Raw genomic sequence first — 27,363 nt, 5'->3', positions numbered from 1 at the left:
TCCTATCTCACGAACAGTACTTGAATGAACTCTATTTGCCAAATAATCCTTATCAGTGTGTGTAGAAATGAAGACGATCTTGGTCAAAACCACCAGTGCCTTTGCCTCCTATGAAACTGTTCTAACGTTACATTAAAACGTATGTTGCGAATAAGTAAAGCCACGCTGTTCACTTAACTAAATTGTGATAGATGTATATGAGTGATCGATTATTTACACAGTATCAAGAGCATGTTCATGTTCCTGTGTACAGTTCCATCACCTACCCTTATTTGTATGGGTACTGTATGAACCTCGTTAACGCACCCTTCTAACAGGTACTGGTAGTGTATAGTTTACTTGCGCCGGGAGATGGCATGCCATAGCTCTCTGTTCATGACAGCTGGTAGGTCCTCTGTTCTAAGACCAGTGTATCAGCAGATGTTGTCCAGGTTTGTTTCATGTGGTCTTTCAGGTATTGGCCCATGAACGGGTCCCCACAGTAGAACGAGACTGCTGGCGGCTTGCTAAAGACGCTTGAAACAGTGACCACCAGCAAAGTGATTGTATAATATGTATATCTAAATATTATGCATAGACAGGCAAAAAGCAGCAGACATCAGAAACCATGTTTACATTTATTTATTTTTATTCAAACATTCACAAAAAAACTAATTTTCTCCACACAACTACATGGTGATAGATAATGTAGTCTAGGGCTGTGTGCTTCAGATACTTTGGGGGCACTTAAGACTATACCAATACATTAGCTGTCAGAGACTGGGCATGTCTGAAATGGCACCCTCAGCAAAAGTAGTGCGCTATATAGGGAACAGGCTGCCGTTTGGGAGGCTGATTTTACATTATCCAGATACTCTGGGCAGTGTTTTTTTCTTCAAATACACATAGAAATGCGAGTTATAGATCTGTCATTATCATTGAACGCAAGTCTAAGAAGCAGTAATTTCTATGCTCCCTGATCTTAAGTTTCATTTTTTGTGTCATTTAATGTAGGTTTTGTACACCAGCTTCCAACAGCTGGAAATACAATATTTTGGTTATGGAAAAATATATTTCACAGCGGTTTAGATGGTACAATGACTTTCTACACTACACTTGCTTGTTTTGTCACAAACTGAAATTAGGAGAACTACTCGAATTTTAGCAATGAGGAAATGGCGGAGCGTTTTCTTCACAGTGCACCTTCAAGAATGATTGAAATGATACAGTGCGTTGTTATGAATAGTGTTTTCCCAATCAGATTGTCATTCCTTTTGCAAGCATTATTTTACAGCATGCCAGAGACAAACCTCTCAAAAACAGAGCCTCCAACAACAGGATCATAATATACATTGAAATATGACTGACAATAGAGTATAAATAAACTTCAAATCAATATATGGTCATCAAGAAGGCATGTCTTTTACAACCATCATCCCATAAGATTTTGATGAAACACTGTCTCGAGTAAAAGGCGAAAGGCTTGTAAGTCAACCAGAGTGTAAGTGAAATGTTGGTTTAAGTTTTGTTGAACTATAGGTGAAAAGGGATCACTTTGATCTGAATTGAATGTTCTGGATAATCTGGCCCTTGTGACATTGGTTTATTATATAATTTATTTCATACAAGACACACGTCAAACTCTGCCTTTGAAGTGCCTTCCAGGATCTGTGCTGACTCAATGCTCGATGGCATTCCGCACAATTTCCTATCGTACTAAAGTCTCTACACACAAAGCTACGAAACTAGAACGCCGGCGCCGCCTTTAGACCCGCCCCCATTGGAGGTAGCTGCCGATTTTCCCTGTCCTTCCTCTCCTTCTCCCACCAATCGGATATTATATTTTTCCCGATACTCCGTGAGCTCCCGGCCTTTTGTCTGCATCTGTGTGTTGAGGGACTCTACAATCTTTGATATCTGTAAGGAAAAGAGAGGGGACAGCAGAATGATTATCATGAAGCATCATCAGCAGTGATTTAGTTTTACAAGATAGTATTGCAACAACCTATAGCCTTGGTAATTATGTTAAAAGGGAAGACGCACCATAATTAACGTTGATCGCGTGCAGTTGATTATGTGCAGGGTGTCGACGAACGGTAGTGATTTAACATGTAGAATTGTCAGGAAATTAAAATAAAGTAATGGCCAGCATTTTTGTCGGAGGCGATAGGACGGCCACCTACTGTTTTTAAGTACACTCAGCCGACAGTTGCTCTAGTGCTTTTTCTTTATTAAAAACACTTCCAAGCGAGTTTGCCCTCTTGGGAACATTATGCGACTGTATGTGTGTGGCTGGAGTACTTTGGAACCAGAAGGTTAGAGGTTTTCTTTCCCAGTCAGACTATGCTCATGGCCACCACATCATGTACATATTGACAGTTGATATATTAATGGTATCTTCTCATCAAGCAATCTTATTTTAGACAGCCCTTTTTACAACAGCAGTCATTACAAAGTGCTTTACAGCAACCCCGGATTATACCCCAAAGAGCAAGGAAACAAAAGCTTACCTGTTCTTTATTGCTTCCCAGAGCTGGTAAGACTTCCTTAACCGTCCTCTCCACGAGCACCCCACCAACCAGTCGGAAGCACTTCCTGGTTGGATCCACGTCTTTTAGGGTCTCGATGACTAGGCTGAGAAAAAAAGAGGGAAGTTGTGAGAGGAATGTAATAAGGGTGAATATAAAAAAAATATACTGCTCAAAAAAATTAAAGGGAACACTTAAACAACACAATGTAACTCCAAGTCAATCACACTTCTGTGAAATCAAACTGTCCACTTAGGAAGCAACACTGATTGACAAATTTCACATGCTGTTGTGCAAATGGAATAGACAACAGGTGGAAATTATAGGCAATAAGCAAGACATCTCAGTTCCTATGCTTCCTGGCTGATGTTTTGGTCACTTTTGAATGCTGGCGGTGCTTTCACTCTAGTGGTAGCATGAGACGGAGTCTACAACCCACACAAGTGGCTCAGGTAGTGCAGCTCATCCAGGATGGCACATCAATGCGAGCTATGGCAAGAAGGTTTGCTGTGTCTGTCAGCGTAGTGTCCAGAGCATGGAGGCGCTACCAGGAGACAGGCCAGTACATCAGGAGATGTGGAGGAGGCCGTAGGAGGGCAACAACCCAGCAGCAGGACCGCTACCTACGCCTTTGTGCAAGGAGGAGCAGGAGAAGCACTGCCAGAGCCCTGCAAAATGACCTCCAGCAGGCCACAAATGTGCATGTGTCTGCTCAAACGGTCAGAAACAGACTCCATGAGGGTGGTATGAGGGCCCGACGTCCACAGGTGGGGGGTTGTGCTTACAGCCCAACACCGTGCAGGACGTTTGGCATTTGCCAGAGAACACCAAGATTGGCAAATTCGGCACTGGCGCCCTGTGCTCTTCACAGATGAAAGCAGGTTCACACTGAGCACATGTGACAGACGTGACAGAGTCTGGAGACGCCCGTGGAGAACGTTCTGCTGCCTGCAACATCCTCCAGCATGACCGGTTTGGCGGTGGGTCAGTCATGGTGTGGGGTGGCATTTCTTTGGGGGGCCGCACAGCCCTCCATGTGCTCGCCAGAGGTAGCCTGACTGCCATTAGGTACCGATATGAGATCCTCAGACCCCTTGTGAGACCATATGCTGGTGCAGTTGGCCCTGGGTTCCTCCTAATGCAAGACAATGTTAGACCTCATGTGGCTGGAGTGTGTCAGCAGTTCCTGCAAGAGGAAGGCATTGATGCTATGGACTGGCCCGCCCGTTCCCCAGACCTGAATCCAATTGAGCACATCTGGGACATCATGTCTCGCTCCATCCACCAACGCTACGCTACGTTGCACCACAGAATGTCCAGGAGTAGGCGGATGCTTTAGTCTAGGTCTGGGAGGAGATCCCTCAGGAGACCATCCGCCACCTCATCAGGAGCATGCCCAGGCGTAGTAGGGAGGTCATACAGGCACGTGGAGGCCACACACACTACTGAGCCTCATTTTGACTTGTTTTAAGGACATTACATCAAAGTTGGATCAGCCTGTAGTGTGGTTTTCCACTTTAATTTTGAGTGTGACTCCAAATCCAGACCTCCATGGGTTGATAAATTGGATTTCCATTGATTATTTTTGTGTGATTTTGTTGTCAGCACATTCAACTATGTAAAGAAAAAAGTATTTAATAAGATTATTTCTTTCATTCAGATCTAGGATGTGTTGTTTAAGTGTTCCCTTTATTTTTTTGAGCATTGTATATAAAAGTTAAGACATGAGGCGCCTCCCTTCGGACCTTTTCCTCCAATGCATTTTGAGAGGGGGGCAAGGAGAGAGGAAATGAGGAATCCAGGGAAGACTTGATTCACCCCCCCCCAGTGTCCAAATCTCTCATCTCTAACACCTTACAGAGCGATCAAAGATTATTCCTCTCTGTGGCCAAGTCCATAGTTAAGTCCACAGAAGTGAACAGTGAGTGAAATAGGAACGGTAACTAGTACTGTAGTTACCTGTGCTCGTTGATCTCCATCTCCAGCTCTGCAGCCTTGGAGGCCATGCTGCGCTGTTCTGAGCGCATCCTCTGGAATGCAGCCACAACCTTTTGAACACACCAAATACATCACATTAAAACATTCTCTCATTATAATATATGCCCTTTAGCAAATCCTTTTATACAAAGTGACTGAAAAATCTAGTGACCTGCGGGAAGGTCTGCGTGGGCAACAACTTTAGTCAGTGTCAAAGCTCTCTTACAGTAGTGCATGCATACATACATATTCGTATCCGGGTCCCTAGTGGGAGTCGAACCCATGATCTTAGCGTTGCAAGCGCCATGCTCTACCAACTCAGGGCAGCCACAATACACACAGATTTCTGAACTTACATTAGATTGAACAAAGTTGCAAAAAGCCTCGTTATATAGGCCTACCTAGAAAAGGAAATATTATTAGAGCATTTATTGATTAGCTACAAGTAAATACAATAGTCGTTTATTTGTGATTTGTCCAACTGGCTGTATTACTAATGCGGTTCTGTATGCCACTGGTTGGCAAGGGAGAGCGACGCTAATAGCACGAACGGTGACAGGCAGACATAGTTTCTCATCTGCTCGACAGCACAACCAATCCCTTCCTTGCAATTCGCCTGAGTATCTTACGTTAATGAATACTGATAGAAACCTAGTCAGGCTAACAGATTGCAGTTAACTAAAATGATTATAAACTCAATGAGGTATAGTGAATACGACTGATACCAGACTTGGCCTCTAAATCATAAAATAACAGTTTTGAGGAACACACTAGTAAAGGAGACGATAGGAGCGAGCTAGATAGCTAGCTTGCTAACGTTAGCTAGCCAGATGCGTGACTGGCAAGTCCGGGTTTGTATCTCAAAGTCCGCAACTATTAAACAGCATTTGCTAACAACACATGAATATCCTTTCAATTAAGGATTTAAAGGAGAGTGGGGATACCTGCTCGGCCGACGGCCCTGATTGTTTCCCCCCGATAATGTTGCTGGGTTTGCTAACCGTGCTGCTACTGTTCGCTGCCATCTTGGAAGGGTGTCGCTAGTGGTGGGGGCTGAGGGCCCAAGGCTTACCATCTTGAGCTGTCTCATGTGATTGCCTGTTAGGAAAACCGTAATCAAAACAACACATGAAGAATGTTCTACTAGCTTGTCACGTTGTCATGCAATTTGGCGCCGCAAACACAACGCATGCAGTAGGTAGTTACATTGTTGATGTTTTGATACTTTACTGACTGGATTTTGCATTAACTTGAAATTAAAATAGAGTCCAAAGTACAGCACGAGCAAAGAAGAGGCTTATCTGGTGTTGCTCAGTCGGATATGTTTTGACACTTGCGTCAAGCCAATGTTCGTGCTCAGGTGCAGTTTAAGAAGAACTCAGGTCAAACATTTACTGGACTGTGATTCGTCTTGGGGCTCGAGCTGCATTGGGGTGCATCAAAGGTAACGACACCAGTCAACCCTTTAACTGACAGCTGAAAGTTGTTTACAATGCATGCGTCTGTTACCATAGCCCGTTTTTTGGGGGGAATAGGGGTGAATTGGTTATTCTAAAATGAAAACTTAATGCCTTTAATTATTTTTCTGTCAAGGTCTACTAGTGTCACTGACTTGGTCAATTAGTAATGTTCAGCTATTATAACTAGCCACATATTTTTGACCTCTTACACTAACCCTTTAGATGCTTGACTTTTTTTAAACTAGGAAAGTCAGTTAAGAACAAACTCTTATTTACAATGTTGGCCTAGGAACAGTGGGTTAACTACCTTGTTCCGGGGCAGAATGACAGATTTTTACCTTGTCAGCTCTGGGATTTGATCTAATAACCTTTCGGTTACTGGCCCAATGCTCTAACCACTAGGCTACCTGCCGCCCCAACTTAATCTAAACTCAAGTGTCTTTCTTTCCAGGATGTCATCATCATCGCCTCATCCAGTGGCAGCGGTGTGCCAGGTGACCGCAACCCCTGACAAGGAGGCCAACTTCACTGCCTGCAAGCGATTGGTGCAGGCGGCAAAAGAGGGTGGAGCCAGCATGGTTTTCCTACCTGAGGGGTTTGACTACATCGGCTCTAGTCGAGAGGAGACCCTGAATCTGTCTGAGAGGCTAACAGGAGACATTATCTCACGCTACACACTGCTCGCCAAGTGAGTACTACTAGCTACTGAGTGTGGTTGTCTATTCTATTCATTTCTATTACATCCTAGTCTAATAATAATTCTTGAATGGGGGACTTCATCTCATCTTGTTCTGTTATTGATTAGTGTTTTTGCAGTTAATCCACGTCTGTCCTTTCTTAGGAAGCTGAGCGTGTGGCTCTCTCTTGGAGGGTTTCATGAGAGAGGGCATGACTGGGAGACGGACAGGCGAATCTACAACAGTCACATCATCATAAATGAAAAGGGTATGAACACACACACACACACACACACACACACACACACACACACACACACACTCTGAAGTGCTGACACTTTCACTTAACCCTACAGGTGATATAGTGTCCGTATACAGGAAGTCCCATTTGTTTGATGTGGAGCTGCCAGGAAGAGGTGTGTCCTTAAAAGAGAGTGCCTTCACCATACCTGGATCCAGCCTCATTCCTCCAGTCCAAACTCCCATTGGCAAGGTCATTCTATGATTCCACCAACCCTGCTCTCATTGAATTGTTATTGCAACTGATCTCCATCTTTGTACACCAGATTCTTAGATCTACCACCCCAGTATTCTGTCACTGTATTGTGTTCCAGGTGGGACTGGGTATCTGTTATGACCTGAGGTTCCCTGAGCTGTCTTTGGCTTTGATGCGACAGGGGGCGGAGATTCTGACCTACCCGTCAGCGTTCACTGTGGCCACAGGAGCTGCCCATTGGGAGGTGGGATAGATTTTTGCAGAAACACACATCTTCCTCTGTCTTGTACTATAATTTCTACTAGCTACTATTTCTAGCACTGCTATTTCTATGTTTTAATACAAGTTATAACAGTGTTGTTCGAACATGGTCCTGGGGACCCACAGGGTATGCAGGCTTTTGTTCCAGTCCAATACTTACACAGCTGATTCAAATCATAAACTTCATTAGTTGATTCAGGTGCCTTAGTACTGGGCTAGAACCCCTGTGGATCCTACTCTTCAGGACCAGTATTGAAGAATGTGGACCAATATAAAACACGCTGCTCTTCTAACCGCAGGTGTTGCTTCGCGCCAGGGCCATTGAGACCCAGTGCTTTGTCCTTGCCGCAGCCCAAGTGGGCAGTCACCATGAGAAGCGTTCGTCGTACGGCCACGCCCTGGCTGTGGACCCCTGGGGGGTGGTGATGGGGGACTGTGGAGGAGAGAACACAGGCATGGCTCTGCTGGAGATTGACTTGGAGAAGCTCAGGGACACACAGAGAAACATGCCTGTGCAGCAACATCGCAGAGACACTAGCTTCTACTACAGTTTGGGTGGAAAGGACTGACAATCAAAGTGTGTGTCCTAATTCTCCACACTTTTTCTTGAAGTGTGCACTTGTCCTCTCCCCCACATAGATTTAACAGCATAGGATTGGCGTAAGCATGTGGCTATTACACCAATCCTATCATTTTTAATCCATGTGGGTACAAGCAAATTTCAGGGAAAAGGGTGGAGAATTGAGACATAAGCATGTTCCTATCAGAAAAAAAACACTGGAAGAGCAGATTTACCATGTTAATGATGTCAACGTTGGCATGCTGTATACAACCAGTAGATGGTGATATTGGTATGAGGCTTTTACACTTTTTTTTTACCACAAATTTATTATCGATGCTGTAATCAAGAAGTTCCCAATCTTTTAAAGATGTGATCGACTTTCTGGCTTTTTGACCTTTCAAATAAAATAAACTAGATTTTCTAGCCACAATCCAATGTTAGCCATGACCAGAAGATATTTCTCTCTTACCAAATGCATGGGGGTTTTCAATGAAGCACTGTATGTGTGTGTGTTATGATGGATTAAATGAGGACACGGATGAAAGAATCTGTTTAATAATACATTTATTATATAGGTCAAAAATCCTTTGTTGCAAGAAATATGTCATATGATCTTGTTTGACTTCAAATCTAAAACATTGCACTCTGACTATTCCCAATCCAATGTCATAGTTTTGGCTTTTAATGTATATTGTTTTATTGTACTTGATGAAACATTTTAATAATAATGTCAAATCCAGCCTCTTTGCTTCTTCTCTCGCTCCTTACGACGGCGGGCGATCAAGAAACCGGATGTTAACGTCACTGGTACAGGATTTTCCCCCCACTAGACAAAACAGCCACAAAGTCGTTAATATCATGAAAACAAAAAATAACTGTTGGTCTTAATTTAACGTTAGGGTTAGTCATAAGGTTAGCAGTGTGGTTACGGGTAGGTTTTAAAAAAATCTAATCGAAATTGTAGAAATAGGCGGGGTTTATTACTTTATGCATGTGTTAACTAATGACGACCCACAGGAACGGGACAAAAAAACATGGGGAGAATGTCAAATATATTTTAGTAAAAACTCTCCGTTTCTACTCAAGAAAAGGATGATTCGGTATGACCGGGGTGGAATAGGGATTGCAAAGGTAAAGTATGTCGCTGGTGCACGCCGCGGTGTGACGAGGTTATATTTTACACACTATCGTAACTACCGTTGGGAATGTTAACTGAATACAGGTTGCTCATCTCTCCATGCATTATGCTTTAAATAATTTTCACCATAATGATGTTGCACATATTCAGCATATGATGCATTTATAGACAAGTTTGACAGGTCCGTTATGCATATAATAAGAAATCGCTTTGTGAAATTCACCATGCCAAATGGTGGAGTTGCATCAAAATCGATCAGGCCCCCCCTTAACCAACTGATGTTATGAAGGAGCGCTCGAGACCCTGCCAGTCGTAGCTTGTTTGTTAGCAAAATTCTAGTTGGCTTTTATATCATGCTACGAGACAGTTATTCGCAGATAAATCGTACTTATTTGTGGTTCTAACTAGCTGGCTGCATCTTTCATGTGACATTTAGGATGATGTCATTGTAAGTTAAAACATTTGTTGTATCATTCAGAAACACTGCTGACCTAGCTTTAAAAAACGTCATAGCACCCCCATGGCATGATACACCAGAAAAGCGCGTGATGACGGATACTGTAGTTGCAGTTGAACTTGGTATTTTCATGCTTATTTAGCGGCATGGTAGCTTACACAGTAAAACAGAGATACATATAGTTTGTATTGCATGCAGATGTTATGGCATAAATCTATATGGAGGTATTGCATAGTGATATACATTTTTCCTTCCTTACTTTTCACCCATGCATTGTCCTATGTATCACGTGATTATTACCAAACCATGACTATATGAATGGAATGTGTCACCTGTGTTTTACACAAGCTGGATGCAGTCTATCACAGTGCCATCTGTTTTGTCACCAAAGCCCCATATACTACCCACCACTGCGACCTGTACGCTCTCGTTGGCTGGCCTTCGCTTCATAAGCGTCGCCAAACACATTGGCTCCAGGTCATCTACAAGACCCTGCTAGGTAAAGTCCCCCCTTATCTCCGCTCACTGGTCACCATAGCAGCACCCACCTGTAGCACGCGCTCCAGCAGGTATATCTCTCTGGTCACCCCTAAAGCCAACTCCTCCTTTGGTCGTCTCTCCTTCCAGTTCTCTGCTGCCAATGACTGGAACGAACTACAAAAATCTCTGAAACTGGAAACACTTATCTCCCTCACTAGCTTTAAGCACCAGCTATCAGAGCAGCTCCAAGATCACTGCACCTGTACATAGCCCATCTATAATTTAGCCCAAACTACTACCTCTTCCCTACTGTATTTATTTATTTTATTTATTTTGCTCCTTTGCACCATATTATTTATATTTTAACTTTGAACTTTCTTCAAATTATAATTCTACCATTCCAGTGTTTTACTTGCTATAATTTATTTACTTTGCCACCATGGCCTTTTTTTGCCTTTACCTCCCTTATCTCACATCATTTGCTCACATTGTATATAGTCTTATTTTTGTCTACTGTATCATTGATTGTATGTTGTTTTACTCCATGTGTAACTCTGTGTTTTTGTATGTTGTCGAACTGCTTTGCTTTATCTTGGCCAGGTCGCAATTGTAAATGAGAATTTGTTCTCAACTTGCCTACCTGGTTAAATAAAAATAAAATAAAAAACATACTGCAAAATATGATGCTAGGGTGAGTATGGGGCATAGATTGGCCTCTGCATGTGAGCAACAGGAAAGAACCTCAGGCTTCACCCACAATTTCTTTGGGTGAACATTTTCTTTTTTAGGGTAAGTCGATGTCTTTTTCTAGTTTATGCTGATATTGATTGCCCCATGCAGCTACAGGTAACTGCCAAAACAAAGGAAACACCAACATAAAGTGTCCTAATGGGGAATTGTCCACCACGAGCCAGAACAGATTCAATGCACCTTGGCATAGATTCGACAAGTGTCTGGAACTCTGGTGTCGCATCCCTCCAATATTCTCCCACAAGAAATTCCATCGTTTGGTGTTTTATTGGGGGTGGAAAACGCTGTCTGAGGCCATGCTTCAGAATCTCCCGTAAGTGTTCAGTTGGTGACTGAGACGGCCATGGCATATGGCTTACATCGTTTTCATGCTCAACAAACCATTCCGTGACCACTCGTGCCCTGTGGATGAGGGGATTGTCATCCTATGGGGGCATAGCCATTGTAGGCAAAATAATGGCCTGCTCATAATTTTTATACATGACCCTTAGCATGATGGGATGTAATTGCTTAATAAGCTCAGGAACCACACTTGTCATTTCAGTGCTGCATGATTAAGGTAGCCTATTGGAGCTCTTGACCAGAGCATCGGTTGGAGTCCATTGTGCTTGAAGTGGACTGAAATAGGTGCCTGCTGGTACTCTTTATATTATTTAAGTGCAGGGTGGCATTCATAGTATTTAAGAGACAATATTTATGTCCAAATTTGGTGTTCCATCTATGACAGTGCTGACATATAGAAGAATCATCAATTTTTTGCTCTCACTTCTACAATGTCACAACACAAGTTCCTGCCCTGTTGCTTATAGATGGTGTGGCATATTTCTGAAGGCCTAGCCTACCTCTTTTTTTTTTTTGTTGAATCAGCTCTCGAAGTAAGCACTTCCTATTTTTCTTGAGATGTACCAGGTCTTCCTTTGAAACTTTCTGCTTGGGGATTGGGGATAGGTGGCGCTGTCTGAGGGTGCTACACCATTATGGTCTGATTCCTAGAATATGCAGCATAATGCAAGCTTATAGCGCTTGACTTTTATTTAAGGTTTCTCACAACTTGCAATTGAACAGTTTTGCATTATAAGGCTATAACCTTGATTATTACAGTTGGTAGAGGTGCTATTAGTAGGGGAGGTATAGTAGTAAAAAAAAAGAGAAGTTATTGCTTTTATTTTGTTTGGAGGTGCGTCAAATCAACCTGTAGTGTTGGCAGTGGGGACTATGCCTTACAGGAGATGTGATCATATCACCGAGGGACAGGCAAAATGCTGAGTCATATCCCAGCAACAGTCTCCCCTGGCAACACTTAGCTCCTTGACTACTGACAGAAGAGGACCGCTTTCTCTCCTACTCTATAAGTTTTAGGAGATGACAATAATGCTGTTGCCATTCAAACACATATGTTCTACACACCTCACTCCTCTCACACATTCTAAAATGTCAGAGTGAAAATTGATAAGGAACAAGCATCCATTGTAGCAGGGTTGGGGGCAATTCCGTTTTAGATTCCAGTCAATTCAGGAAGAACACTGGAATTCCAATTATCTTCAAAGCTTTTCAATAAATATTTTTTTATTGGAATTTGGTTTACTTTCTGAATTTACTGGAATTAAAATGGAATTGACCCCATCACTGCATTTTAGTAGCTGTTTTATAAAGTCATCATCCTGTCAACTTTAACCTAATGCTGTATTTGTTCTGATACGAGATCAAAAGCTTAGCCTTAGTGTGCAGTAAGCAACTTCATGGACCTGACATCTGATGGATTGAAGTCTATAAAGATACTTAGCCAATTTATGATTGATCAATTCATACCCGTTTGGTTTGTCATGTCAGGCTGGTTCTGAGACTCCCCTGGGAGTGTTAATTTCACTATTGGGCTGTTGTAAACTAAAAACTTTCCCTCTGTTGATAATGAAGCCTGAAGGTTGTTTAATTTACCAAAAATGTTCACGACTTTACCTTAACCTTGTGAAAAGGTAGAGAGGAACAAACATGCGCCTCTCCAGACTGGGTAGGAACAGACAGTTCCATGTGAAAATGGAACAAGATTTAAATTACTAACATATGTCATACGGTAACAGTCAAAATTCTGGGGGTTTTCTTTGTTTTTACAATTTTCTACATTGTAGAATAGACATCAAAACTATGAAATAACATATGGAATCTTGTAGTAACCAAAAAATGTGTTAAACAAATCAAAATATATTTTAGGTTCTTCAAAGTAGCAACCCTTTGCCTTGATGACAGCTTTGCACACTCTTGACATTCTCTCAACCAGCTTCTAAAAACAAACATAATTTAATTTCATGCTTTGATTTGATACAGCTCAAATTGATTTCTTCATTCAAGGTGAGAGGGAGTTGTTAGCCTAGTGGTCCAGACTGTTGGTGTATTGGCATGACAACAAAATAAAATAGTAGGTTACTGTATATAAAGTTTTGGGACCAGGCTAGTGAAATGTAGGCTCTCTGGTGTGTTTCTTCCTCCATAGACACCTATGAGAAAATGTTGATGTGACAAGATGTTGTCTGTCTCACAACGTGGTGTTCACAGAGCCATGTCTGCAATGATTCTACTTGAATGAAACATAAGCTCTAGTGACATCAGTTAAAGTATCATTTCATTTTGCTTTCATTGTTGAATGTTGATGAGTGCAAATGATCTGGATTAGGCCTAGGAGGATTTCTGACTCTTTCTTCCTGTCATAATGAGCTTGTGACTTGCATCCGTATATGTTCAAGTTATTATTACTCATTGTGTATTTATTACTTTAAAAAAAACGTTTCTAATATTGCTCTATTTTCTTTCTCTCTGCATTGTTGGGAAGGGCCTGTAATTAAGCATTTCACTGTTAGTCTACACATGGTGTTTACAAAGCATGTGACATAAAATTGGATTAGATTTTAATTTCGGTTTAAAGAGAGAGGATACTATATATATATATAAATCTCCAAAGAAGAGTCAGTGATATCACTGCCAGCCTAAAATAAGTTATTAGAACAATGAATTTAGTAGAGGATTAGGCCTATAGTCAGTTACTCTACCCAGACTTTATCCCTCAGGTTCTCTGGCTGTTACTTGGTGACTCGTCTACAGATGAAATCAATTGTTGCCTGCCTTTTGATTTCATATGGTTCACTTTTGGATTCATTTAGTTCATTGCACTGGGTCTGGTTGGGATGATGATACACTACATAGTTCTATTAAATTTAAACATATCGTTAGCTCAACCTGCTTCCATTTCAACTCATAGGCCTAGCGTGTTTTACCACATGGAAAAAGATCATGTCTTGCTAGATAAGACCAGAAACCATTGTTAGAAGAATCATTAACCTGCGTATTCACAGTCAAATAGGCTAGCTAGTGGAAAAAGGTCACATCTTGCTGCATTAGACCAGAAACCATTCTTTAGAAGAATCGACTTATTCAGTCAGATAGGATAGCTACTATCTTTGATGATCTAGCTCAGATGTTGGTGTATTACCCCTTCCTCTCTGGTTCTCTACTAACTCATCACATACGCTGTTGCTACTGTTTATTAACTGTCACTTTATTCCTAGTTATATGTACATATTTACCTAGTACCCCTGCACCTCGACTCTGTACTGGTTCCACGTGTATATAGGCAAGTTATCGTTACTCATTGTGTACTTATTATTACTTATGTTTTACTTTTCTATTATTTCTCTGCATTGTTGGGAAGGGCCCGTAAGTAAGCATTTCACTGTTAGTCTACACCTGTTGTTTACGAAGCATGTGACGAATACATTTTGATTTTATTTCTGATCTGGAAGGTGTTGTTTTCCCCTGCCAACACTAGGGGGCACAATAGTGAAGTTACTGTGCTCTAGGATGGTTGTTCTAAGCCAGCTTCACATAACTGTACAGTGGACAGGATGTATCCACTCCTGTTCATAATCCCCAATCTAAAAATAGGACTACACACTCCTGGCTGGTTCTTCCCACACAGAAATGGTTTGTTCGCGTTAATGCGTTTCCTCAAAACGGATGCAGCAAAAATGCCCCACATAACTGATGGACTGGAGAGGTATAAATATTTCAAATAGGAATCGATATCTGCGTGTGCACCATATGAACAAACACAAAACGACGGAGTTCAATTTCAGATTCAGACAGAGAGGTGTCGTGTACAACGTGCAGGGCATACAGACTCATCACTCCTATCTAGCACACTCTCCGACAAACAGACGGATGGAGGTAACGAGATGCATGGGCTTGAGGATGTTCACCACCAGGGCCCTCCATCATCAGTCCTCCATACTGACAGTAGAGAGAGACAGCAGATGGGTTTACTGCTACTGCTGTTCTTCCTCATCCATCTTCCTCTTTAGTGAAGTGTCTGGGTCTGACGGTTCACACTCATGTCTCCTAAAGACCTCCGCCCCTTCCTCCTTCCGTCACCAACTAGAAACAACCCTGCACTGAGGTTGGTACCAGGTTCCAAGTCAGACCTAATCTGAAACAGAAACCTTTACCAGACTCGGCCCTCTGGTTCCAACTTCCTAATCAGCCAGCCCGTGGACTTCCGTGTGTGTGTGTGTGTGTTACTACAGGAGCCACTACACAGGAACAGCTACAATGGCATTGCCACAGTGCCCTACCCTGTGATATGAGTTTGTGTGTGTTCCCTCCACCCAGGGCACTGCGTGTGTAGCGCGTAGCTAAATGGAGTCGGAGCAGCTCTTCAACAGGAACGGCTACTACAGGAACGGCTACAACAGTATCACCAGCGCCAGCAGCGACGAGGAGCTGCTGGATGGCACAGGGGTTGTCATGGACTTCCACACCTCCGAGGATGACAACCTTCTGGATGGAGACACCACCTCACCAGGTAGGCCCAATGCTAATCGCTGCTACGCCATCAGACCCCCATAACCGCCCATGGCGCTGGGTTGCTGTTCCCAACGGAGAGATGGTCTGGCTGGGCTGATTTGTTCAGATAAAGAGGGTCTGTTCCAGGCCGGAAGCTGTGGGTCCATCCATGGATGGATGTTGTCAGCTGTGTTGTTGTGACTGTACTTCGTATACTGGCGGCTTGCCAAATCTGCACTGATGATCCCACTCAATGCTGCCTTGCTCGTTGGGTCGCTCACTACCCTGGCTGTGATGTGACATATTGCCCTGCCCCTGCTTGCTGCTGTGCCATTGATTTACCCCCCCCCTTGTTTCAGTTCCCAACATACAACCATCTCCATCCATCCATGCCACCCGATCCCAAACCATCCTCCATCAGATGTCTCCTGCCTGCTGTCTCATCTCCATACCAGCGATTAGTGGTTGCAAACTTACCCGCCATCTTGTTTTTGTTTTATGCTTACAGCCTAGCCCATATTAGCCTGGTCCCAGATCAACAAACGTGTTTTTGCATGACAACGGCCATAGGACTGGGCTAATATAGTACAAAGAAACAGATCTGGAACCAGACTGTCCATTCCTGTGATCCTGTTTTATTTTGATACTTTCCCAGCTATCGCCATCCATGCGGTACCTCATTAACTACTCTCTTCATTGTGCTTCACTTCCTGTTTACTTTGGTCGTGACTTGTGGCGTTACATTTTGCAGTGTTTATGGTTGTGCTGCTTTTATAGGTTTTCCTGCTTGTTTCCTGTAGCTGCCTGCTGGCCTGATGCTTGATTTGCTGAGTCATGTCTTGTTACCGTAGTTACACTGGCTTCCTGCTACTGCTCTAGGTTTGGGTTCTAGTAGCTGATCAAAAGAGAAACAACTCCCTCATATCTGATATGATGTTTTAATATGACAAGTCCCAGAGAAACAACTCCCTCCTATCTGATATGTTCAATATGACAAATCAGAGAAGCGACTCCCTCAACTCCCTTAATATGACAAGTCACAGTTGGCTGCAGTGACAGCGCAAGCTTCCCTAATTACTATTCACAATCTGAAGGTCTTTTTAAATGAAATTGAATAGAAAGCTAAGCTACCTCATGAACTTATTTCAGGGTTTTTGTGTGACAATTTTAAGTGCGTCTGAACTGAATATGTGAGTCTGAAAGAAGGATTATAAATGGATTGCCGGTATTAAGCCTCTTCTGGGTAGGACCCTTCATCTCAATTTCTGCCTAAAATGACATACCCAAATCTAACTGCCTGTAGCTCAGGACCTGAAGCAAGGATATGCATATTCTTGATACCATTTGAAAGGAAACACTTTGAAGTTTGAGGACATGTGAAATTAATGTAGGCGAATATAACACAATAGATTAAACAAACAAAAATGTTTTCTATTTAGATTTTTGTTGCATCATCTTTGAAAAGCAAAAGAAAGGCCATACATTGAAATAGGAAGCTGTCAAGGTTAGGGAGTAATCGATTAGAAAACGTTACCAGCAAAAATGTTGTAATCAGATTACAGCGTGGTTAAATGTGGAAGACACATTTCAGTTGAAGGCATTCAGTTGTACAACTGACGAGGTATTAGAGGTCGACCGATTATGATTTTTTTCAACGCCGATACCGATTTTATTGGAGGACCAAAAAAAGCCAATACCAATTCAATCGGCCAATTTATTATTATTTTACATATATTTGTAATAATGACCATTACAACAATACTGAATGAACACTTACTTTATCCGAATATAATACGTAACTAAAATCAATTTAGTCTCAAATAAATAAATAATGAAACATGTTCAATTTGGTTTAAATAATGCAAAAACACAGTGTTGGAGAAGAAAGTAATATGCAATATGTGCCATGTAAAAAAAACTAACGTTTAAGTTCCTTGCTCAGAACATGAGAACATATGAAAGCTGGTGATTCCTTTTAACATGAGTCTTCAATATTCCCAGTTAAGAAGTTTTAGGTTGTAGTTATTATAGGTATTATGATGCGGCGACTATTTCTCTCTGTACCATTTGTATTTCATATACCTTTGACTATTGGATGTTCTTATAGGCACTATAGTATTGCCAGCCTAATCTCGGGAGTTGATAGGCTTGAAGTCATAAACAGCGCTGTGCCTCAAGCATTGCTAAGAGCTGCTGGCAAACGCAGTAAAGTGCTGTTTGAATGAATGCTTACGAGCCTGCTGCTGCCTACCACCGCTCAGTCAGAATGCCCTATCAAATCATAGACTTAATTATAATAAGCACACAGAAATACGAGCCTTAGGTCATTAATATGGTCAAATCCAGAAATGAGCATTTTGAAAACAAAATGTTTATTCTTTCAGTGAAATACGGAACCGTTCTGTATTTTATAGAATGGGTGGCAACCCTAAGTCTAAATATTGCTGTTACATTGCACAACCTTCAATGTTATGTCATAATTATGTACAATTCTGGCAAATGAATTACGGTCTTTGTTAGGAAGAAATGGTCTTCACACAGTTCGCAACGAGCCAGGCGGCCCAAACTGCTGCATATAGCCTGACTGCTTGCACAGAACGCAGGAGAAGTGACACAATTTCCCTAGTTAATATTGCCTGCTAACATGAATTTCTTAACTGAATATGCAGGTTTAAAAAAAATATACTTGTGTATTGATTTTAAGAAAGGCATTGATGTTTATGGTTAGGTACATTTGTGCAACGATTGTGCTTTTCTTCGCGAATGCGCTTTTGTTAAGTCCTCACCCGTTTGGTGAAGTTGAAGTAGGCTGTGATTCGATGATAAATTAACAGGCATCGCATTGATTATATGGAACGCAGGACAAGCTAGTTAACCTAGTAATATCATCAACAATGTGTAGTTAACTAGTGATTATGTTAAGATTGATTGATTGTTTTTTTATAAGATAAATGTAATGCTAGCTAGCACTTACTTTGGCTCCTTGCAGCCACAAGGTCCTTTTGATGCTGCACTCACATAACAGGTGGTCAGCCTGCCACGCAGTCTCCTCGTGGATTGCAATGTAATCGGGCGATTACCGATTTTTGTTATGAAAACTTGAAATCAGCCCTAATTAATCGGCCATGCCGATTTTTAATCGGTCGACCTCTACTAGGTATCCCCCTTTAAAAAAACTAGATGATTACTTCAAGGATTACTTTTTAAAATCAGAAATGATGTTTGTGAATTTTTAAAAATAAAGTTTAAAGTAAGTTTGTTCCACCTGAGCAAGTCTGACCACAGGTCAGAGACCACTATGATGACACACCAAATATGTTTGCTGGATCGCTGTAATAGGCTTTTGTAGGCTACAGTCCAAGCTATGTCTTCCAATGGTGCGACTTTTGTCGGCATCAAAAAGATTATCCAACTTGAATAAACGCTTGTAGGTAAGGATGACAGTAGTGGTGTAGTCTACGGCAATACGGATATCACTTATTATTGATATCTACATAGCGCATGATGTGAATCACACTGCTGCTCTCTCATTTAGCTATTTGCGCCTTACGGATTGTGGTTGTTGTGGATGGCTGTTCACAAATCTAAATGTGTATTTGAACCTAAACAATGGTTGAATTCAAAAAGTTTAAGCTGCCTATCAATCATTGTTTTTGAAACCACTGGACAGCCAGTGAACATGCGTACTTGCTACAGCCGCATAATGCGGATCCAAGCCTATGGAATAAAAGTTGGGCTTTTATTGCTAAATCTAATTCATGCTGATAAAAAAAATCCATAGGCCTAATGGACACATGCTCAAACTTGCACACTTTTGATAGACTTAAAGGGGCAATCTGTAGTTGCTATACATACATACACACATACATACATACATACACTCTACCGGTCAAAAGTTTTAGAACACCTAAGGGCTTTTCTTTATTTTTACTATTTTCTACATTGTAGAATAATAGTGAAGACATCACAACTATGAAATAACACATGGAATCATGTAGTAACCAGAAAAGTGTTAAAATATATTTAGATTTGTTTATTTGATGTTCTTCAAATAGCCACCCTTTGCCTTGATGACAGCTTTGCACACTTGGCATTCTCTCAACCAGCTTCACCTGAAATGCTTTTCCAACAGTCTTGAAGGAGTTCCCACATATGCTGAGCACTTGTTGGCTGCTTTTCCTTCACTCTGCGGTCCAACTCATCCCAAACCATCTCAATTTGGTTGAAGTTTGGGGATTGTGAAGGCCAGCTCGTCTGATGCAGCACTCCATCATTCTCCTTGGTAAAATAGCCCTTACACAGCCTGGAGGTGTGTTGGGTCATTGTCCTGTTGAAAAACAAATGACAGTCCCACTAAGCCCAAACCAGATGGGATTGCGTATCGCTGCAGAATGCTGTGGTAGCCATGCTGGTTAAGTGTGCCTTGAATTCTAAATAAATCACAGACAGTGTCACCAGCAAAGCACACCATAACACCTCCTACTCCATGATTTATGGCGGGAAATACACATGTGGAGATCATCTGTTTTTTACTTTTTCAGTTTTGAGAAAAGTTTGTAGAAGATAACGAACCGCTGTATAATGTAAACTACTGTGCGTCCTGTTTGCTTTCCCCTTGAGAATGAACACTGTTGCCCACAGCTCTAGCATGATGGTTGTTTGTTGTACAAAGGGCGTTCACATACACCTGTAAAGTCCAGCTCATTGGCTATCTAGTTAGCTATGTTTCAAAACGATAGGTGGTCATTGGACCATGACACACACAATCAAGTGAACACGCTCGTCTCATTGGTGCATAATGATGGCTTACCTTCATGGGCTAATTGACATGTTGTGTAGCCAATACGTAATGTAGAATGTTGAAACAAGTTTGGTTGCCTTCTAGAGTGTCTGAGGATTGCAAAGAAACCGAACTTGACCGGGTTAAGCAACGTTTTGTGTGTTAGGATATCAAAATTAATTTTGTCAAACAAAATTATGCTACATTTTATCTCTGGGACCCTCAGGATGACAAATCAGTGGAAGATTACTTAATGTAAGTACATTATATACCGTCAGAGGTGAATGTATCAAACCAGTTGCCTTGATAAAAGTTTTTTGTTGTTGTGCACTATCCTTAAACAATAGCATGTTTTTTTTATCTCACTGTAATAGCTACTGTAAATTGGACACAGCAGTTAGAGTAACAATCACTTAAGCTTTCTGACGATATAAGACATGTCTATGTCCTGGAAAGTTGGCTGTTGTTTACAACGGCATTCTAGTCACATATGGTATATTGAGCCACTACTGTCCCAATTTCGGGACACTGATCCAGTGAGGCTTTAAAGTACATTTATCAAACCATGGATGTACGGAGAGGCCAAGGAAAGCCAAAATAAGGACAGCCTTTTGTCTTTTGTTTATGTTGATTGAGTCTGATTGGATGTAATACTAGTCGAAACAAGTTATTTTTTCAATAATCTAATTGAAGTTGTGCTTAGGGGCACACAGTGCTTGACGTTTTTACTCTGCTGCACAATACTCCTTATCCACTGTCTCTCACCAGTGTGTACAAGCGCAGAGTTCCTCCTGTGTTTACATGTTTGTGGGCGTGCGCCTCTGAAAGCAGTTATGAATTGCTGAGTACAGGGCTAGTTTTTCTCATATTAAGCTCCCCCACAGAGTCCAGAAGTGAATGAAGATGTGTAACCAGAGAATGGACAGGCACTAACGCTACTGCCAATACTGCACAATGTGTGAATACCAAGATGTAGCCTAACGCCTGCCTGAGCGCCAGTCTGTTTCTACTTCTTTTTAGCTGACTTCTTGTCATATTTCCAAGCATGTCAGTGAACGGATGTAGCAGTTGGATGTTGAAACGCTTGGGAAACCAGGTCAGTGAGTCTGAATGCTTTAATGCAACATTGCTGGAGCCTCAGGGCATGTTAAGGCTACATTGCTTTTTTCTGAGAGTCCTCACAGCCAGCGAACTAGGAAATGTTATGTCAAACTAATACACTCTGCTGTAACCTACCATAACTTGGTTAGGCCATGTGGATATGTTTTTCTTTAGTGTTACTGGAGACCAGAGACCATTGATAATTAATGACCCAGTGGAGACTGGCTATATAGTAGTACTGCTCCAGTGAGGGTGACAAGGTTTCGTTTAGTAGGACACAGAGAAAGCATGCCAAGGCGGGCCACTGTGTGTAAAGGGAATTTTCCGGTGACCCGAAAGGAGAGCAGTTGTTGATAACATCAGTCAGAATCCAATCTTGTTTATTTAACAGTTGCAACAGGGAGACCCCTCCCAGAGCAGAAGCAGAAGCAAATTCTAACGGGCCTTCTCTGAGAATACCCTTCTTATTAATCACACAGCACCTAATGTTCTGTAAACACCAGCCGAGAGGCTTGTAGGATGTCACAACATCAGCTGCTACAGAATCACATAGTGTCACAGATACATTATCAGTGATCCCTTGACTCAGTCTGGAGTCTAACTTTAGCCATAACATTCAACACTGGCAGACATTTGATACGGGCAGTTACACAGGTCAAAGGTAGAACATCAGTACTTTGTTACATGGTTAAGTCGTTTTCTATAATTATCTTGTATGTTTTAAGTACCATATTTAATAAAGTCCTGTTTCCCTTCCCCCTAGGGAATGAGTGTGAGTTGGGTTACAAGGTCACTCTCAGTAATCTCTGCCCAATCAGGGGTCTCCATTCTCCAACTCTGCAAACTTTCTCAGTGAACCTAGGTGTAAGCTACTGCCTGTAGGTGTATCCACGTGTTACTAAGTAACAGGCTACTCAAGTCAGTGTTCATACACATGCCCACATGTTATATACAAAAGTATGTGGACACCTGCTCGTCATCTCATTCCAAAATAATGGGCTTTAATATGGAGTTGGTCCCCCCCCTTTGCTGCTATAACAGCCTCCTCTCTTCTGGGAAAGATTTCCACTAGAACATTGTTGCGGGAAGTTGCTTCCATTCAGCCACAGGCACTAGTTAGGTTGGGCACTGATGTTGGGCGATTAGGCCTGGCTCGCAGTCGGCGTTCCAATTCATCCCAAAGGTGTTTGATGGGGTTGAGGTCAGGCATCTGTTCAGACCAGTCAAGTTCTTCAATCAATCAATCAATCAATCAAATTCACTTATAAAGCCCTTCTTACATCAGCTGATGTCACAAAGTGCTGTACAGAAACCCAGCCTAAAACCCCAAACAGCAAGCAATGCAGGTGTAGAAGCACGGTGGCTAGGAAAAACTCCCTAGAAAGGCCAGAACCTAGGAAGAAACCTAGAGAGGAACCAGGCTATGAGGGGTGGCCAGTCCTCTTCTGGCTGTGCCGGTGCCGGGTGGAGATTATAACAGAACATGGCCAAGATGTTCAAATGTTCATAGATGACCAGCAGGGTCAAATAATAATAATCACAGTGATTGTAGAGGGTGCAACAGGTCAGCACCTCAGGAGTAAATGTCAGTTGGCTTCGACACCGATCTCGACAAACCATAGGCTGAAACAGGAAAGGGACTTCCCCAAACTGTTGCCACAAAGTTGGAAGCACAGAGTAGTCTAGAATGTCATTGTATGCTGTAGCATTAAGATTTTCCTTTTACTAGAACTAAGGGGCCTAGCCCGAACCATGAAAAACAGCCCCAGACCATTATTCGTCTTCCACCAAACTTGACAGTTGGCACTATGCATTTGGGCAGGTAGCATTCTCCTGGCATCCGCCAAACCCAGATTCATCCGTCAGACTCCAGAGAACGCGCTTCTACTGCTCCAGAGTCCAATGGTGGCGAGCTTTACACCACTCCAGCCAACACTTGGCATTGCGCATGGTGATCTTAGGCTTGTGTGCGGCTGCTCGGCCATGGAAACCCATTTCATGAAGCTCCCGACGAACAGTGCTTGTGCTGACGTTGCTCCCATGGGCAGTTTGAAACTCTGTAGTGAGTGTTGCAAACGAGGACAGACGATTTTAATGCTCTCCAGCACTCGGCGGTCCCATTCTGTGAGCTTGTGTGGCCTACCACTTCGTGGCTGAGCCGTTGTTGCTCCTAGACGTTTCCACTACACAGTAACAGCACTTACAGTTGACCAGGGCAGCTCTAGCAGGGCAGAAATTTGAAGAGCTGCTTTGTTGGAAAGGTGGCATCCTATAACAGTGTTACGTTGAAAGTCACTGAGAACTTCAGTATGGGCCATTCTACTGCCAATGTTTGCCTTTCAGTGTCCCTGTGTAAGGATTTTCACAACACTCCATAGACAATCTTAAATGAATCATTGTTTATTGTCAGCGCGCTGGAGAGGTTCCAACCAACTCAATGCACTTTAGTACACATGTTAATCAGGAGCTCTGCTTGGGTAGTCCCATCAGTTCTCTTATATACGGCTATACACAGACAAGTTATATTTGCATGATTTAGCATAGTTAATTAATCATTACCGGTTTGTTTCATTCATGTGACCGTCCAATACTGGTTCATAACATGTAACAGACCAATACCTCACAAGGCTTCTTCTCTCTAAGCTGAGATGCTGAAACTGAGAAATCTTTCGTTCTCAAAACAAGGTCTGGGCGTACTGCCAAATTGCAGCTACTGATGGTGAGGATTCGTTCAGTCAGCCACTTGCATGAACACAGAAATTGGTCATTAGAACAGCACACGAATAGAAGACAGAAATTAGTCCTAAGAGAAGCACATGAGTATAACATTTCCATCACAGGTGATTGCATGGCTGTGTGCTCGATTTTGTGTGGTTGTGGCTGAAATAGCCGAATCCACTAATTTGAAGGGGTGCCACATACTTTTGTGTGTGTGTGTGTGTGTGTGTATATATATATATAGTGTAGGAACTGGATGAAGTGACTAGGGGAGTGAAAAAGAAATTCTCATGAACCAGTTTGGCAGCTTGCCGTCCAATCAGCACGTGCCTAATGGCAATCCATGAAGTGTAAATGCCGGTATCTGTCAGGATTGTGCCTGTAGGTTAAGCTGCCTTTCTGTGTGTCTCGTGCTATTTATATGCACTGTGTGTTGTGGGTGGAAGTGGACCCTTGTCTGGCCCACCTGGTGTGCTGTGTCAGGCAGATGTGGGAATGTTCTTTAGTGGAACAGAATGGAACTACTTGACCCAGGCTTAGAACAGAGGAATTACATATTGGAACTGTGGAGATAGAACATATTTGGTTTTTAGAGTGCTGGTTCATCTGATTTCTAGAACCCTGGTGCCACGTTAACTTTGTACTCTCTGTTGGGATTTACTTCCAAACTCCAGAGGGTTGATATCGCCTGTGCCATCGCCTAGCAACAGGAGCAGTGCTAAAAGGTAGGGGCTTCGTTGGTTGTTTGTTTGGTTTGATGGTGCCAGCACAGCAGTCAAAATGTAATCTTTCTTAATAATAACAAGTCATAGTGTGAATATACATTTCAGGTGCAGTGCTTTCTAGTGATTGATTTTGATAGAGCTGCTTCAGTTCTGCATTGTGACAGTTTCACTCATACGCACACTCATTGCCAAATGTGGCATTGCTCTGCCTTCAAAGTATTCACACCCCTTGACTTTTTTCACATTTTGTTGTGCTACAGCCTTAAAATGATTTAAATGTAGATGTTGTGTCACTGTCATTCACACAATACCCCATAATGTCAAAGTGGAATTGTTTTTTGAATTTTTGAGCATGATGAGGTTAATAATTACACTTTTTACATTTATTTATTTATATTATTTCACCTTTTATTTAACCAGGTAGGCTAGTTCTGAACAAGTTCTCATTTACAACTGCGACCTGGCCAAGATTAAAGCAAGAGTTGCACATGGAATAAACAAACACAATAGAAACAAAGTCTATATACAGTAAGTACAAATGAGGTAAGATGAGGGAGGTAAGGCAATAAATAGGCCATAGTGGTGAAATAATTACAATTTAGCAATTAAACACTGGAGTGATAGATGTGCAGAAGATGAATGTGCAAGTAGAGATATACCGGGGTGCAAAGGATAAAAAATAAACAGTATGTGGATGAGGTAGTTGGATAGGCTATTTACAGATGGGCTATGTACAGGTGCAAGCTGCTCTGACAGCTGGTGCTTAAAGTTAGTAAGGGAGATATGGGTCTGACAGCTTCAGTGATTTACATTTTTTTATTTTTTTGCAATTTGTTCCAGTCATTGGTAGCAGAGAACTGGAAGGAAAGGCGGCCAAAGAAGCAATTGGCTTTGGGGGTGACAAGTGAAATATACCGGCTTATGCTATGGGTGGGTGCTGCTATGTTTTTGTGCTGGTCAAGGGCAGTCAGGTCTGGAGTGAACCACGGGCTATATCTGTTCCTGGTTCTAAATTTTTTGAATGGGGCATGCTTATTTAAGATTGTGAGGAAAGCACTTTTTAAAGAATAACCAGGCATCTTCTATTGACGGAATGAGGTCAATATCCTTCCAGGATGCCCGGGCCAGGTCGATTAGAAAGGCCTGCTCCCTGAAGTGTTTTAGGTGTATCAATACACCCAGTCACTACACTAGACTAATGGCTTTCCTAGTTAAATAAAATAAATACAAAGCACATGAGAGACCAGAGCTAGCTAACAAGCTAGCTAGCTAACAAACTACTGTGTTCAGAGCGGCACCAGAATTAAAATAAAAACACGTCTTACCTTTTTGTAGTTAATACATCTACTGTGAAACGCCGTAACTATGGTATCCTTAACTAGCATTGAAAAAGTTAATCAATTGTTCTCTAATAAAAAAATATCTCCCCTTAATTTCTGAATCACGCCTGTAATGTCAGTAGCTACAGTAGACTATGCATGCTTTGTAGTGTGTGGGAGGGGCATATAGTCTACACACTAACACTGGCAAAGATTTTCAGCTGGCAGGCACTGGAATGCACTTCTGAGTGACAGTGAGGGCTTTCCATAGGCGCTTTGTTGCGTTTTTTTTTGTGGGACTGAAAAATATGCTTGGAACGTAATATAACATTAACTGGTTCCCATACTTTTAAAATAACGGTTCTGTTCCAGAACAGTATAGATCACTTTTGTTCTCGGTCTGGTTCTGTTCCTTGAAAAATTTAGTTATTTTTCAGTTCTGTTCCCTGAACCGGTTCCAACCCCTGAATAAAACTGCAAATAACGCTTTGTTTTCAGGACAAAGTTTATGTTTGGGGCAAATCCAACACAAAACATCACTGAGCACCACTCTTTGTATTTTCAAACATGGCGGTGGCTGCATCACGTTATGGGTATACTTGTCATTGGTAAGGACTAGGGAGTATTTTTTTTTGGGGGGGGGGGGTAAAAATAAATGTAATAGAGCTAAGCACAGGCAAAATCCTAGAGGAAACTTAGTTCAGTCTGCTTTTCACAAGACACTGGGATATGAATTTACCTTTCAGCAGGACAATAACCTAAAACAAAAGGCAGAGTGTACACTTACCAAGATGACATTGAATTAGTGGCCTAGTTACAAAATGGCTTTCTAGTAATGATCAACAACCAACTTGACAGAGAATTTTTAAAAGAATAATGTGCAAATATTGTACATTCCAGGTGTGCAAAGCTCTTAGAGATTTACCCAGGAAGACTCACAGCTGTAATCACTACCAAAGGTGATTCTAAAATGTATTGACTCAGGGGTGTGAATACTTATGTAAATTACATTTTTGTATTTCATTTTCAATAAATTTACAAACATTTCTAAAAACATGTTTTCACTTTGTCATTATGCGGTATTGTGTGTAGATGGGTTGGGGGAAACATATGTATTTAATCCAT

At 41.9% G+C, this 27,363-nt stretch overlaps 3 protein-coding genes across 10 annotated transcripts in view; 2 read left to right on the top strand and 1 right to left on the bottom strand.

Moving 5' to 3' along the window:
* Positions 1–605: 605 nt before the first annotated feature.
* pfdn2 (prefoldin subunit 2) lies at positions 606–5,579 on the bottom strand. 2 transcript variants are annotated; one of them, XM_014156282.2, is made up of 5 exons: positions 5,429–5,579; positions 4,841–4,885; positions 4,467–4,555; positions 2,490–2,613; positions 606–1,896 (listed from the first exon to the last, which is right to left on the bottom strand). In XM_014156282.2, exons 1-5 carry the CDS (start codon positions 5,507–5,509, stop codon positions 1,717–1,719), a joined length of 519 nt encoding a protein of 172 aa, XP_014011757.1. In that variant the 5' UTR covers positions 5,510–5,579; the 3' UTR covers positions 606–1,716. The 2 variants fall into 2 exon arrangements, with proteins under 2 accessions (XP_014011757.1, XP_014011759.1); XM_014156284.2 differs by lacking the exon at positions 4,841–4,885.
* A 61-nt stretch (positions 5,580–5,640) lies between these two features.
* Positions 5,641–8,680, top strand: nit1 (nitrilase 1). The gene is made up of 6 exons (XM_014156279.2): positions 5,641–5,928; positions 6,396–6,632; positions 6,786–6,889; positions 6,978–7,114; positions 7,236–7,361; positions 7,678–8,680. The coding sequence occupies exons 1-6, from the start codon at positions 5,831–5,833 to the stop codon at positions 7,945–7,947; spliced, it is 972 nt and encodes a 323-aa protein (XP_014011754.1). The 5' UTR covers positions 5,641–5,830; the 3' UTR covers positions 7,948–8,680.
* A 119-nt stretch (positions 8,681–8,799) lies between these two features.
* The window catches only part of LOC106577864 (H(+)/Cl(-) exchange transporter 3), a 53,395-nt gene continuing 34,831 nt past the window's right edge, over positions 8,800–27,363 (top strand). For 3 of the 7 annotated variants that reach the window (XM_014156274.2, XM_014156271.2, XM_045701434.1), the window contains exons 1-2: positions 8,800–9,071; positions 15,422–15,614. In XM_014156274.2, coding sequence (XP_014011749.1) covers positions 15,449–15,614 — 166 coding nt within the window. In that variant the 5' untranslated portion in view covers positions 8,800–9,071; positions 15,422–15,448. Of the gene's footprint in view, positions 9,072–15,132; positions 15,615–21,202; positions 21,472–24,567; positions 24,920–27,363 lie in introns of those variants that run through there. The other 4 variants (XM_014156276.2, XM_045701432.1, XM_014156277.2 and 1 more) reach the window with 4 other exon arrangements.

This window comes from Salmo salar, chromosome ssa18, assembly GCF_905237065.1.
Source record: "Salmo salar chromosome ssa18, Ssal_v3.1, whole genome shotgun sequence".
In the NCBI taxonomy this organism is placed as follows: Eukaryota; Metazoa; Chordata; class Actinopteri; order Salmoniformes; family Salmonidae; genus Salmo; species Salmo salar.
This window is presented reverse-complemented; position numbering and strand designations above follow the sequence as displayed.